Source organism: Bemisia tabaci, chromosome 2 (assembly GCF_918797505.1).
Source record: "Bemisia tabaci chromosome 2, PGI_BMITA_v3".
Classification (NCBI taxonomy): domain Eukaryota; kingdom Metazoa; phylum Arthropoda; class Insecta; order Hemiptera; family Aleyrodidae; genus Bemisia; species Bemisia tabaci.
Window position 1 is genome coordinate 58,498,819 of NC_092794.1, and position 13,563 is coordinate 58,512,381.

At 36.3% G+C, this 13,563-nt stretch overlaps 1 protein-coding gene across 1 annotated transcript; it reads right to left on the bottom strand.

Moving 5' to 3' along the window:
• Positions 1-484: 484 nt before the first annotated feature.
• Positions 485-13,505, bottom strand: PNPase (polyribonucleotide nucleotidyltransferase 1). The gene is made up of 9 exons (XM_019040914.2): positions 13,263-13,505; positions 10,429-11,343; positions 9,448-9,621; positions 8,221-8,414; positions 6,367-6,527; positions 4,952-5,139; positions 3,203-3,323; positions 2,203-2,436; positions 485-740 (listed from the first exon to the last, which is right to left on the bottom strand). The coding sequence occupies exons 1-9, from the start codon at positions 13,388-13,390 to the stop codon at positions 597-599; spliced, it is 2,259 nt and encodes a 752-aa protein (XP_018896459.2). The 5' UTR covers positions 13,391-13,505; the 3' UTR covers positions 485-596.
• Between the last annotated feature and the right edge of the window lie 58 nt (positions 13,506-13,563).

A 13,563-nucleotide genomic window follows, 5' to 3' on the forward strand; every position in this document is an offset into this window, starting at 1 on the left:
GTGGCGGTTTTGAAATCTGCATTAACAATTCTGGGTGTGTGGAAAATTTGGTAGCCCTATCTTTTGCCGGTTATGAGATACAGAGTTTGAAAAATTGAGATTTATATTGAAATCAATGGGGTCTTCGCACGGATTTTCCCTGATGTCTTGAAAATACTAAAATGGAGTTAGGCGCCTTTTGGCCCTGGGGTACTGATAAATGTAAAAGAGAGAACTTCAGCGCAAAATCTTTCTCCAAAAGTCCCATGGTTAAGACCTCTGAAAGAGGCAGACTTTAGACCCAATAGAGGAGATAAAAATCAAGACCAATGGATTCCTTCCATCAGCTATCAAGAAGAATAAGAAGAAAAAATGAAATTTTAAACGTAATAAAAAGGGCAAACGTTCCATTTAAAATACTTTGCACATCCGCCATGTTTAAATACACGGCTTTAAGCAGCTTGCATTGAGGGCACTGTAGTGAAAGTTTTGTAGAGAGAAGATATTAGGTTTAAATTGTTTTCTATTTTTTAAAAAAATATTTACAAAAAGAAAACAATTAGTTATATGAAAACATTAGAAATACCAGTAGTGGATACAGTGACGATTAAAATGAATCATGATAAATTACGAACAACAGTCGACGGTCCTTGGATCACTTTCCGCGAGAGTCGCATAACACCAGAAACAGGATCCCGTCCAAAATACTTGACTTGGATTTCTTGACCGACTTCTAAGCCCAATGCGCTTGGATGGCTGACCTAGAATAACCAGTAAAATTAAGTAAATCAGTAAATTATTTTTCTCTTTAATTAGAGTTCAAAAACAGAAGCTTTCTAGTTGATCTAACTGGAATAAGATCAGAAATTAGGAAATGGAATATGCATACAATTTTTGATGCTGCAGCTACAATTGATATATGCATTAAGTCTGAGATGGAAAATTTCGCTAAAAATAAGATTTAGAAATGTTAAAAATTAAACTTTCTTGTAAAATTTCAATAATTTGAGATTTCAGGCTATTTATCATGAAATTTCAAGTGAAAAATTACGTAAAATTTCAAGTGAAAAATTACGTAAAATTTCACGTGAAAAATTACATAAAATTTCAAGTGAAAAATTACGTAAAATTTCGAGGACAAATTCATGTTAAGTCCTTCCTGAATGAGGAATTTAACATGGTAAATACGATTAAAACTCAGAGAAGCTGAGAGGTATTTCTTTTTCCCTGAGTCAAAAGAATTTTTGTCTTTTCTTGCAGTAATGTTGAGTGCATTCAAGGAAATTTTGTCAATGCCCTAAAATCCAAGTATTTTCAAGTATGGAAAAAGTGTGGGGAAAAAATCCAATGAACTTGGATACTCACAAGTATCTGCGTTACAGGAATCACTATGTATTTGTATAGAGAAAACAACACTAAAATAAGACCCAAACACTGTAACCAGATGGTAGAATAATGCTGGACATAGCAGACGACGAGAGCATGCTGGTAAGATATTCGATGATAGATGTCACAAGGATCACTTTTAGGTGTTGTGCTTTACATTACATCCATCCTAATTTAATGTCATCTACAGGTTGCAGAGTGCTAGGCTGCATACTCTGACTAAGGGTGGCTTGCTGATATGCTCAAATAAAAGCAAAAGCTGGACAAGTCTCTCAATTAGAACCCAGAAAAAGATTCCAATGCACTTGCCTGCCCTAGAGTTCATTTCATGACTTAATTCTAGTTATTGGTATTTCTGGCTTTTGACTTCCCCTCAAGAAAATGTGAATTTGGCACTATCCAACCATCCAATATATTTGTAACTCCTGATAGAATTTGCTTTTGATAAATTAGCAGTTGTTAACTTTCTGCTCGGAAGCGGCTGCATTGCAGTTTTCTAATAACTATCGAGGATTGACCAATGGCATCAATTTGAAGAAATAAAAATTTGTCTACTGCTCTTGACAGTGAAAAGTAAAAAGCTACCAACTGCCAACTTATCTGACGCAAGTTCTTTTTGACCCTTTCGTCAATACCTCCAATGATGATAATAACTAACAAACGGTTGGAAAAGCATGAGGATGAGCAATTATTTAGCCTAGCAATTTTAGGAAAAATAGGAATCGTTATACTTAAGAATTTGAATCATTGAAAATAGAAGGAAAGCTCTGGTATAGGAGGTTAAAAGGAACTGTAATCATGCTCCTGACAAAATAAATATAAAAGCTGAGATTGTACCTTTCTATGATCTAGTTGAGAATTGTGTAAAAGAGCGGGATGCATGTTATTATATAGAGTAACCATCACTCCAGACTCTCGTACTTCCACAATTTTGGCTGTGTAAATACAGCCAAATTCTAAAGTTGGTTCAGAACTGGCTTCTAAAAGTTTAGAAATAAATTCCTTGCCTTCGGCCATGGCATCTTGATTCGGCGCAAAAATAGTGAAGTTGCCTTCCTCATCACTAGATACCTTTAGAAAATCAAAATAAGAAGAGAAATAAATGTAAGGGTTGAATAGAGGGGAAATATGAACGCAAAATAGTACTTTTTTACATTATTAAAATGCAAGAAATAGCTATTTATGAAGTGCATTTTTAATTAAGTGGGTTATTGGTGACCTGAAAAATAATCAAACTTTGATTTAAACCCTGAATGGAAAAACCTCATAAGTCTTCATATTTAGTAAAATGGGCTCAAAGAAAATTCTTAGTGTACATCAGTAGAAATCTTCTGTACAAAAAGAAGAGGGTTCCAAAATCGGGGAAGCAGGGCAATGAAGATTTGGGCAAATTTAAATTTAATTTGTAACAAGTGAGCCGGTTATGTAATCAGGTTTGATATTGATTGGTAGTAGTAGTGTCTCAGCGTAGCAAATAAGTTGCCCAGGAGAGACAGCTGCAGGTGTGGAATGTGTCTGCTGTAGATTTTGTAAGTAAATGTCTTGACAACGCATTCATATCATGTTAAAACATTTATCAAAATAACGCTCTTCCTTAAAAACATTCATTTTTTCAAGTCCCTGCCAGCCATTTCTTGTTACCCGTAGCTGGAACTAATGTTTTTCCTGAGAATAACAATCTACTTTTCATTCCTTTTTGAAAACGTTATTACGAGATACATCTGTATTTAAAACATCAAGTTTCAAAAATTTTCATAGGATCTGTGATTTCTTTTTCAGCCATGAATTCGGCACCATTTTATTGCTTTACAGTGTGAAGTTGAGTCTCCTCACTAACCTGAGCTCCTGTTTCTGCCATCAACCTTCGTAAATTGATGCCGCCAGCACCAACAAATTTCCCTCTCTGATGAGCTGGGATATCTAGAGCTTCCGACACTGGCCAGTTCTCTTTTTTCAACCTGGAAATCAAATCCACTTTGACATGAAGAGACAAAACTACAGAATATTTTTTTATTGAGTATGGGAGCTCTTAATAGTGAATATAATGACAGGGTATTTTAAAAAACCAGAGCAGATATACCTTGATTCAGACTTATTTTTGAGAAGACTGATTTTCCTCCACCATTTTTCTTCCTTTCTCTTGGTGGTTTATTCTCTTTGAATGATTACTTATACTAGATAAACCGTTTTTAAGAGAGCCATTTTTTTAAAAAAAACAACGTAAAAGCTTTGTCATTCAGTCATATTATCATATGGCATTTTTCATTTTAGCACTGAACAGCTCTGACCATTTTATTAAATTTTTTTAAACTGTCTCACTTCAAAATCAAAGCTATCTTATACTCAGTACTCTCATTTATTTTCATTCATAGATGAAATTCATAAATTTTGGGACACTTGCAAATTCTTTTGCTGAAAATTACCTACTTTTTCCAAAAAATAAGGTTAAAGGTCTCTTGAAATAAAGTGCAGTCCTCAAGTTAAAAGAACAATAATACTGGGAAATATTATCGAAAGTTAAAGATTAAGTTTTCCTGAATTTTCTGGTTCAATTTTGTCTGGTTATTCTGCAGTATTTTCCCCAACTTTTGATGAACCAGGATTTTTTTCATCTAGGCTACATCTAGTCCTGTCAAGACCAGATAACCATGTCTGGAACAGGATACTTCTATGGATCAGAAGCGTTTGAAATGCACAAAAACTTTATTTGCACAGAATAGAGTTTCTAACGGCTTTTATAATCAATATCCAGGACCCTCAAGGATGTACAGAACAATTTTAAAAACTTTAAAAAGTGCCTTAAATTGGGTGCCTCTACTCTCTTTAACTTATGTCACTTCGACCTCTACATGGAGAAGCAAATTTATGACACCTGAATGACGCAATTTTGCATTTCAGAAGTCTCTATAGCGAAAGAAAAAGGAACCAATTTTTTGAAGCGACTTAAATAAAATTACCAGAAATCGAAATGAGAATCCAGTGAAATTTAGGAACTTTCAAAAACATTGCTATAATTTCCTGAAAATCAAATATATTGTAATGGGTCGCTTGGGGGGCGCCACAGCTCAAATGGCCAAGCTTGGGGACTCCTCCAGGGAAAATGCCAGGGAAATCACCGAATTCACTTGACTCAAAAACACATTATTTTCACACAAACTTTTTAGACTTGTACTCTTATGCCTGATCCAACCAACTGAGCCCTGTTTACCGGCCCGTTCGGCTCTTTATAGCATCGGGTCCACACAGTCGGCAACGACACACTTCTCACTTAGCTTTCCGAAGCAAATTGCCCAATTTCGACTCCGAGGCGCGAATCAAATCATCAACACCACCAGCAACTCCAAACAAATGGTCTTCCGCGCACATTTCTAGCCTCTCTCACACTCTGAGACCAAAGTTTGTCTCCAAGGTCCGGAAATGTGCGCAGAAAGCCACCTGCCCACAACCACTGGTAAGTTTCCTGGCTGGGCTCTTTTGCCCCGGGCAACAGAATATTCATTATTCAAGGTCTCTTCAAGGAGGAACGAACTCTGCAAAGGTAGCTTTGGAGAAAGTAAACAATGTATCTGTGAGGGTAATTTTTTACCTAGGTTGGTTGATTTCTCGATTCATGATACCAATTATTTTAGATTTTGCTTCTACACCTGCAGTGATGGCTTCCATTACTATTTTCAAGGGAATTCCGGGTAACTTGATGTCTGCTTGCAGAGCAGTAATCCCTTTTTTGGTACCAGCAATTTTGAAGTCCATATCTCCAAGATAGTCTTCAATTCCCTGCAAAACATCAACATTGAATGATGTGCATTTCTATCGGGAAATTAAGATGGTATGCAAAATGAAACATGACATTATAACAGCTTGATATTAAAACTGGCTCTTATCTTTGATTTGCTGGAGCTTTTTTCGGACACATGAAGTTCCGACCTTCTCTATTTGAATACATGTTATGACATGAAATGATTTTGTCAGTATTTTTCTTTTCCGTTTCTTCAAGTTGCAACTTTTTTAATTCTAATACATAAATTGACATGCAATGGCCTTGCCAACATCCCCTTTCTGAAAAAGACTTCATAAAAGAGTCCACCATTCATGGTGTTCTTCCCACTTTGAGCAGGGTGTCTACTAAAACAGGCTGGCCAAAAATCAGTACTCATTCAGTTCATTCCCGAAAAATTCAGTACCTCCTTAACAGAAAAATTCAGTACTTTTTCAGGACCTTCATTTCACAAAATTCGAAAAATTGCAAACATTTGTAATTCTTGCTCAAATTACAACAAAAATGACAAAAATATGAGATAAATTCCGAAACTCCGTATAGACTTTCCGCACTTTTTCAGTACTTCCGTACCGCCCTTAAAAAATCAGTAATATTTTGGACTTTCCGGAAATTCCGGGCTTGTAGACACCCTGATTAGCACAAGTATACTTTATTACTGTGCTGAGGACGGAAACACAAAACCTGAAAATTTTGACTTTTGCCACTTTTCTACTGACACAGTCTAAACTTTTTAAAGTAGGTTTGCATTTTCCAGAGAATTTTATTTTTGATTTTTTTTGGGCTTTGAAAGCGGGGAGAAAACCAAGTTCCGGCAACTACAGCTTGCATGCCCCGGGAACAGGCAGCCAGTCCCACTTCCTGAGAGCTGCGGGCAACTGACACGGGAATCAAGAGGGGTCTATTTTTAATTTGAACTGAAACACTTGAAAATTTCAATTTTGAATATTTATTTGTCCTCTCAATGGTCAACATATTGTTGGAAAAGAAATCACATAGATTTCACATAGATTCGATACCGGCTAAATTTAGTAATCTTCTATATGATATTTTGTGCGACATTGAGAGTAAAATAGGCTTTAAAAATTGAACTTTCCAGGTGCCAAGATGGAAAAAAATAGAGCTTAATAATGAAATTTTCAGCGTTTTAATGAGGACCAATACGTCAAGTAGGCAGTACTGTTTCTTTGTCAATGATACAACACATGAGTAAGAAAAAATATTACCAGAATATCGGTGAGTATACGATAGTCTAATTCATCTGGTTTCTCTGTTGAGGGTCTGCTCACAAGTCCAATTGCAACACCAGCAGCAGGTGCAGCAATTGGGACTCCAGCGTCCATTAGAGCTAAACTGCCTCCACAAACTGATGCCATAGACGAAGAACCTGAAATTAAAGGTAATTGACTCATAAACAAAACTATTGCCAGCTTATTTCAATGAAACATTGTATCAAGACGTTTCAGCAGGGATATGTAAAAAAAATTCCTTCCTAACTCACCTAGGACCCTAAGATTTGATTTCCTAACTTTCCCTCTTCTCCAGAAAATTTCACAAAAAGGTAAAAAGTAGGTACAGACCGACTAAAAATTGATCCATGTTTCAGCGCACTCTTTGAAAAAAGTATGCAGTGACTGAACATTAAACAATATATGAGTACACATGGACTTCGCAAAAAGATACATGGCACCTAACACAAAAAAGAGTTTTTCACTATTTCACACTCTAAATACCTCTTAGCTCAGCCCAAAATAGCCATTTTTCCCTTGAAGAGACATAAATGTTAATACAACTCAAAAAAATACAACAAAACAAATTAATATTTAAGTTTTGTTCCCAATCTGTAAGTCAAATAAAATCTAAGTTATGCCTGCCTCTGTGACAATTAACTTATCAGACAGCTAAAACCATGATCTTCAAACAGTTCCTTTACATGACAGTGAGGTCCGAAAAAATGGGAAAAATTGTTAATTAGGATTCTATTGGGTAGATGAATAACAGACCTGAGTGGAAAAAAATAGGGGTTGGTTGAACAACCACGTTACAAAACATCCTGTACAAGTATTCAAGCAGAGAGCCTGCTTGAAGCATTAATGAGGGAGAACATTCACACCTCTTTTATTCTGCACAATATTTAAGAAGGGAACAATAATTAGTCAAAACAATGAATCATTACTTTTGACATTGAAATGGGTCAGTTACGCTGGTCACAGAATTGTGTTTTGATGCTTAATTCTAGTAGATTAGCTGAAATAATTAAGATCTGTCCAAATCGCAACTTTCTACATTCAATATTAACCGAGATATCGCCCTTTGAAAAGTGGGGTTTTTGACGTCGTCATCCACCGCGGTAGTGACACCCTCGGTTTCTTCCACCTTGGCTTCTTCTACCTTGGTTTTATTAATCAGGGAAACACACATTAGCACTTTTTACTCTACATGAAACGCGGATGAAAGCAAGGTGGAAGAAACCAACGGTGTCACTACTGCGGTGGATGACGTAAAAACCAAACTTTTCAAAGGGCGATATCTTGATTAATATTAGACATAGAAAGTTGCAGTTTAGACAGATCTTAATATTTTCAGCTAATCTACAAGAATCTAGCATTATAGCACAATTCTGTGACCAGTGCAACTGACCCATTGTCCAAACCAAACTTTACGACACAGATCTTGACATAGTAAAGCACACTAGTGTTGGGGACTTCAACAGATTTTCTTGAAAAATCAATTCAACCACATTGATTCATTGGGTTCCATTAATCGCATAAATCGGTTTTCACCCTCAAAATCGAAAATTCCAATTTTCTCTACCTGCATGTGAGCCGATTTTTGGACCAAAATATTTGGAAATTTTTTTCCAATTTTTTTCTTCTTTTTTTAAGGAGTGCGAATTTTGATCCTTTGTAACTTCCGATTTTTATGAATTGATTTTTTGGAAAATCGATTTTTTTTGTCATGATCTAAATCAAGGAGATCAGATTCTCAAAGGAAATCAAATCTATTTTGAAAAATCTCCAGCATTAAAGCACATGCTTATGAGCGCTTATAAAATAACTACTTATTTTTGGCTTTCTTACCATTTGACTCTAAAACTTCGGAAGTTAATCGAATGGCAAAAGGAAAATCTGATGGAATAACAGGGCGTAGACCCCTCTCTGCCAAGGCTCCATGCCCCAACTCTCTTCTCTGTGCTGGTCCAACTCGTCCGATTTCTTTTGTTGCGAAGGGAGGAAATTCATAGTGAAGGAAAAAATTTTTCTCCTTCAGGCCACTAAAATGAAAAGAAATAGGTAAGCATTAAAAAACAATATTGTATTCTTACTGAGTAACTGTCCTCAGGCGAAGGTACCAAAATATCCAAAAACTAAAAAATGGGCTATAGGTATTATTACATTCGGGATAGTAATACTGACATTTCAACGGTGCAAGTCGGCAATCACATAACTCGTTTGCGGTGTCTGAAAATCTCCGCAACTATGTTATTTTTTTAAAGGAGAACAAAAGGGACATGATTCCTTGAAGTTTTTGCAGAATTTTCCTCGCACATAGAAGAAAAATCACGGCAGTTTTAAAGAATTACCGTTGAGTAGTTTTCCGTTTAAAAAATAAAGTATGACAGGAAGTCTGCGACGTCGCAAACCGAGGTATGTGATTGCCGACTTTCACCGTCGATTTAGGTTTCAGAAACACTCAGTCATACCAAATTAAATCAGTTACTTATGACAATTTAAAGTTTGTGGTTCAGATATAACATTTGGAGAAAAAGCATTTTAAATCAATGATCTGCTACATTTGAGGCTCATGATTGTTGGTTTCAAATGTGTACACTTTCTGTTGACCCAAAACTGAACCAAACTGCTGGCAGTTAAGTTAGTTGCCTGGCATACAGGATGGAATTTTTCAAATACTCAAAACAATTTTTTTCATCTAACTTACAAAAGCACCATCAGGTATTCTTTGTGAGGGGGAGGAGTGAGGGCCCATCAACTCTTTACCATAGCCTAATGGAATTGAGCGGCTGCGAACAGTCACTTCACCTTTCTTAGGGGACAGGGGGGAGGTGCAAGCCTTCTGACCCTTTACCTAGACACCCTGGCTTCAGCTTTTTTTGTCAAAATGTGAAGCTGTTAAATTTTTGTTTTCCGTGTAAATCTTCATTAAGGAAACGATAAATTTTATATAATCTTACTTGTTTAACTTTCTGGAAACATTTTTTCCACAATCTGTCTCTTTCCGTTGTTTTTGGGGTCTGGTGCATTTTAAAGAAGTATTTTTACATTTTTGGTGGGATGTATGATTGCTACCTGGTAATTGCTGAGACAGGATCTAATTTCAAACTGCTATCAATTGAATCGAGGGCTACAGTGCACAAGACTTGCGTCTGCCCTCGCTGGAATAATGCTGAGCCATGAAGAGGTTTGTATAAGTCTGTTCGGCAGGAAATATCTCGTAAATCACTAAAAGCACGACCATCACACCTAGGAAAAAATTCCAATTAAAGTTGAAATAAAGCTTCAAAGGCATTCAGGGGGGAGGGATGTAGAACAATTTGGGGGTAGCATTTATGTCTTAGATTAAAAATTTTTGACATGAACTTTTTGAGATTTTGCCCCGCTCATAAGAGAAACCGTTCTTTAGATAGGGTCTGCCAAATTTTGACTTGCATAAATCTATTCCGATTACAGTAAAAATTTTAAAAAAATGAAGGTATAGATAAAACGCATTGAAAAATTTCTTGATTATTGAAATGAGAAAGTAGAGACTTCAAAGATACTTAAAAAATGTAGACTACAAAGTGCATTATCATCAACATTTTTGCAAACTTTAATTTTATACAGAGAAAACCACTACCTCTATATTAAATTTTTGTCAGTGTTGTTCTATGGGCAAAAACAAAAGTTCTTATGAAATTCTGAAAGAATACAATTATTAATTTCTCCTGTAAAAATGATTCGCAGGTTCTACGAGCCTTGATTCTTCAACAAAAAAATGTAGGTATTTATTGAATGGCTGAATCCACGAGTTGATATTCTCAAAGCAGAATCAACAAAGTCAGGATAAAACGGCAAACATAAAATCTTTATTTACTGAATGATTTTACTTATTTGTTTGGTGAGTCATCACTTATTTTGGAAAGGTATAGTTACTATGCCCATTGGAGCAACATTGTCAACATCTGTACAGTTGATTTTTTACTTTAGCTGCTTAGAAGTGTCAAAATTTGATTTCCCTTGTTTCAAAACCATAAGTGAATGAAACTAAAGGCAGAAAATATCCCGACTTACCGTCTTTCACTATCAAAAATCAGCATCCGAAACAGCTCTTTGAAAATGGCATCAAATATTTCAGCAACAACTTCTCCTTTGATGTCTTCATTGCGAGACAATGTTTTATCTATGACATCATCTTTCAAATCCCGCAAAGCCTTGTCACGCTCTAGTTTGTCCAGAGAGAAATCTGACAAAATTTGACGTAATCGCATCTCACATAAAATTCTTATGCTATCCACTAATTCCTCTGTGGGTTTTGCTGGGACAGTAAATGTTCTTTTTTCTTTCCCTGCTATTTGCTGTAACATCGAGATGGCGCTGACTATTTTTTGACATTCTCTTGTTGCCAGTTTGATTGCGCTCATAAGATCTTGCTGAAGAATACATTTGGCAGATCCTTCAATCATTACTACAAGATTTTTGGCGGTGGCACTTACCACTAAATTTAAAATACTATTAGCTAATTCTCGTCTTGTTGGGTTGACAATGAATTCATTGTCTATAAAGCCTAATCTAACAGCGCCGATGGGTCCGCTCCATGGAATATCTGAAACAGCCAAAGCTGCAGATGCAGCATTAATGCTGAGCACTTCTGGATCATGAGCACTGTCAACAGCTAGGAGATTGCACATAATTTGAGTTTCATAATTAAAACCTCGCGGAAATAATGGTCTGAGAGATCTATCAATCAACCGCCCGACAAGGATTTCTTGGTCGGACGCCCCGAGTTCTCTCCGCAAGAAATTTGTTGGAATTCTACCAGCAGCTGCAGCTTTTTGTCGGTAGTCTACAGTAAGAGGGAGGAATGAAACAGTAGATGGTTTAGTTCTGCTCACAGCGGTAACCATCACAGAGGTATTTCCTAGCTCTGCCACAGCACATCCATCGGCCAGACGAGCATACTTGCCCGTTTCCAATTTTAAGACTGATCTGTAAAAGAAAAAAGCCAATAATAGACGTTTTATCAATGTAGAAATTTACTTGCAATTTCACATGAAACTCATTTCGAATCTGATCAATAAATTAATAGTTGAACTTGAAACCATGTTTTTTATTTCCAAAAAGAGGCATGTTAGATTTTGGGCTGCAGATTTGTACAGATCATTCTTCATACCTGTAATATGAGGGATACAAATTATTAAGGAATTATGCTAATTTTCTTTTAAAGCACGTAAAGGATAAAGTAAAAGGAAGTAAATCCAGATATTTGGTTTCTGCATTTTGCAATCAATGCTATCTATGAGTCAAGAAAACATATTCATGACTTAGCTACATTTGCAATAACGTTTCAATACAAGCTGAATGTAAATCTCTCAATCGGAAGGGAGAGGTGCATAGTGAAAGCCGTCCCGATAATGCTGTCGCAACACCTGTATTCAACTGGAAGCAGTTTCAATACAATTTGGAAAAAGAAGTATTGCGCATCTTTAGATTCCCATAAAAATGGCGTGAGAACGCTAAAAACTAAATTTGATTACTCCTTCTGCACAGTGCTTTTTCATTTACTTGAACCATACGATCTGCTTCATACCAGGATTTGTATGAATACGCTCTCTTTAGATCCAAATGCAACCAAAATTGAATGAGTGGGGATACAAAAACGTGGTCCGTGATCTGTGTCTTTTTCAATACATGCTACAAATATATATGTACTGAGATATACTCATATAAAGGTAGCTACAACTTAAGGTGATTCGTCACGGAATCTGGCGTGGTGGAACTAGGGTGCAGTATAACGCATTAATTGTATTAAAAATCTTAGTAGATTTTTAATTTTGAGCAAAAAAAGGACGAGAGTCCCTGCGCTTGAGCCTGAAGCGTTATTCTGGACAAAAAAATTGACAAAATTCAGAAAAATGAAAGCAGAATCCTACTTGGAAAAAAACCTCGCACTGCATACAGTTATCCATTTTCGTATCAAATGCGAGGTTTTTTCCAAACAAGATTCTACTGTCATTTCTCCAAATTTTGCTAATTTTTTGGTTTGTGGTTTCTGTAGGCCAGGGCTATCATCCTTCCTTTGGCTAAAAATTCATAAACTGCCGAGATTTGTTACTCAACTGATGCAATATATCGCATGCCAGTTGCACTGCGTCATAAACCTTAACAAATCACCTTAGTTAAATAAGCCTTCAGCTTGATTAAATTTACTTTGAGTGCCAATTCACAATCTGATGAGTACTGTTTCTAATCTTTAGCAGCAACTGTCTTGTTCAGTCAGTGTTACTATGCAAGTCTTCTTCCTGTTTCAGGTTCACAAGAGCTCTTTCCGTTCATCAGTCAATTTGATCGAATGCATTCCTAATATTGTCACCTTCCCGGCCAAAGTATCACAAGCGCCGGGGAATATTTCAAAATTTCCGCCGCCAGTTTATATTTTAAATGAGAAATTGTTCAATTAATCTGTCCAAAAATTTCACTGAATTTTTTTTGTGCTGCCAATAACATTAAGTGATATTTTCAAGCAGATTCAACGGACAATTTCCTGATAAAAAAATAAAATGGCAGCGGAAATTTTGAAACGTAGCATGGCGTTTGTAATACTTTGGCCGGAAGGTGACAATATTGCAGTGACCCCATGAAAATCACATTTAAGGCTAAAATGCAAACAAATTTATATCTGAGCAGACTTTTACTAAGAGTGCTGCACTCGGAGCTAACTGAAGATTGTAGTTTGCTCTTAATCCCATGTTGGCATTTTGGACTAATTGATTGTTAAGAGCTTAACTTCTTACTTGAGTTCGGAGTAAAAAGTGGAAAGCGAGTGAAAATAAATTACAAAAAGGAGCATCTACTTTTCGGATGGTGAGTTTCGCCATGTGCAGAAATAATAGTATGGAGCTGAATACCTGTTATTATCAAAGTTAACTTCAACGTCTGACACCCCTGCAGCCGAGTAATTACGCCGAAGAAGGGATCCACCTTTTAAAACTGGGAATGGTGGATTCCTCAAGGAATTAATGACACGCGTCCTCATTTTATAGTAGTTTCACTTAATTCTTTCTTTCATTATCACGAAATGCCGGGACAAAAATTGTCAATTGCATGCTATCACCATGGATAACCTCAAACTAGACGTATGCCAAAGAGACTCTTACACAAGTCACACCCGACCTACGCTCAAGGGTGCGTCGAATCCTGAATCCTGAC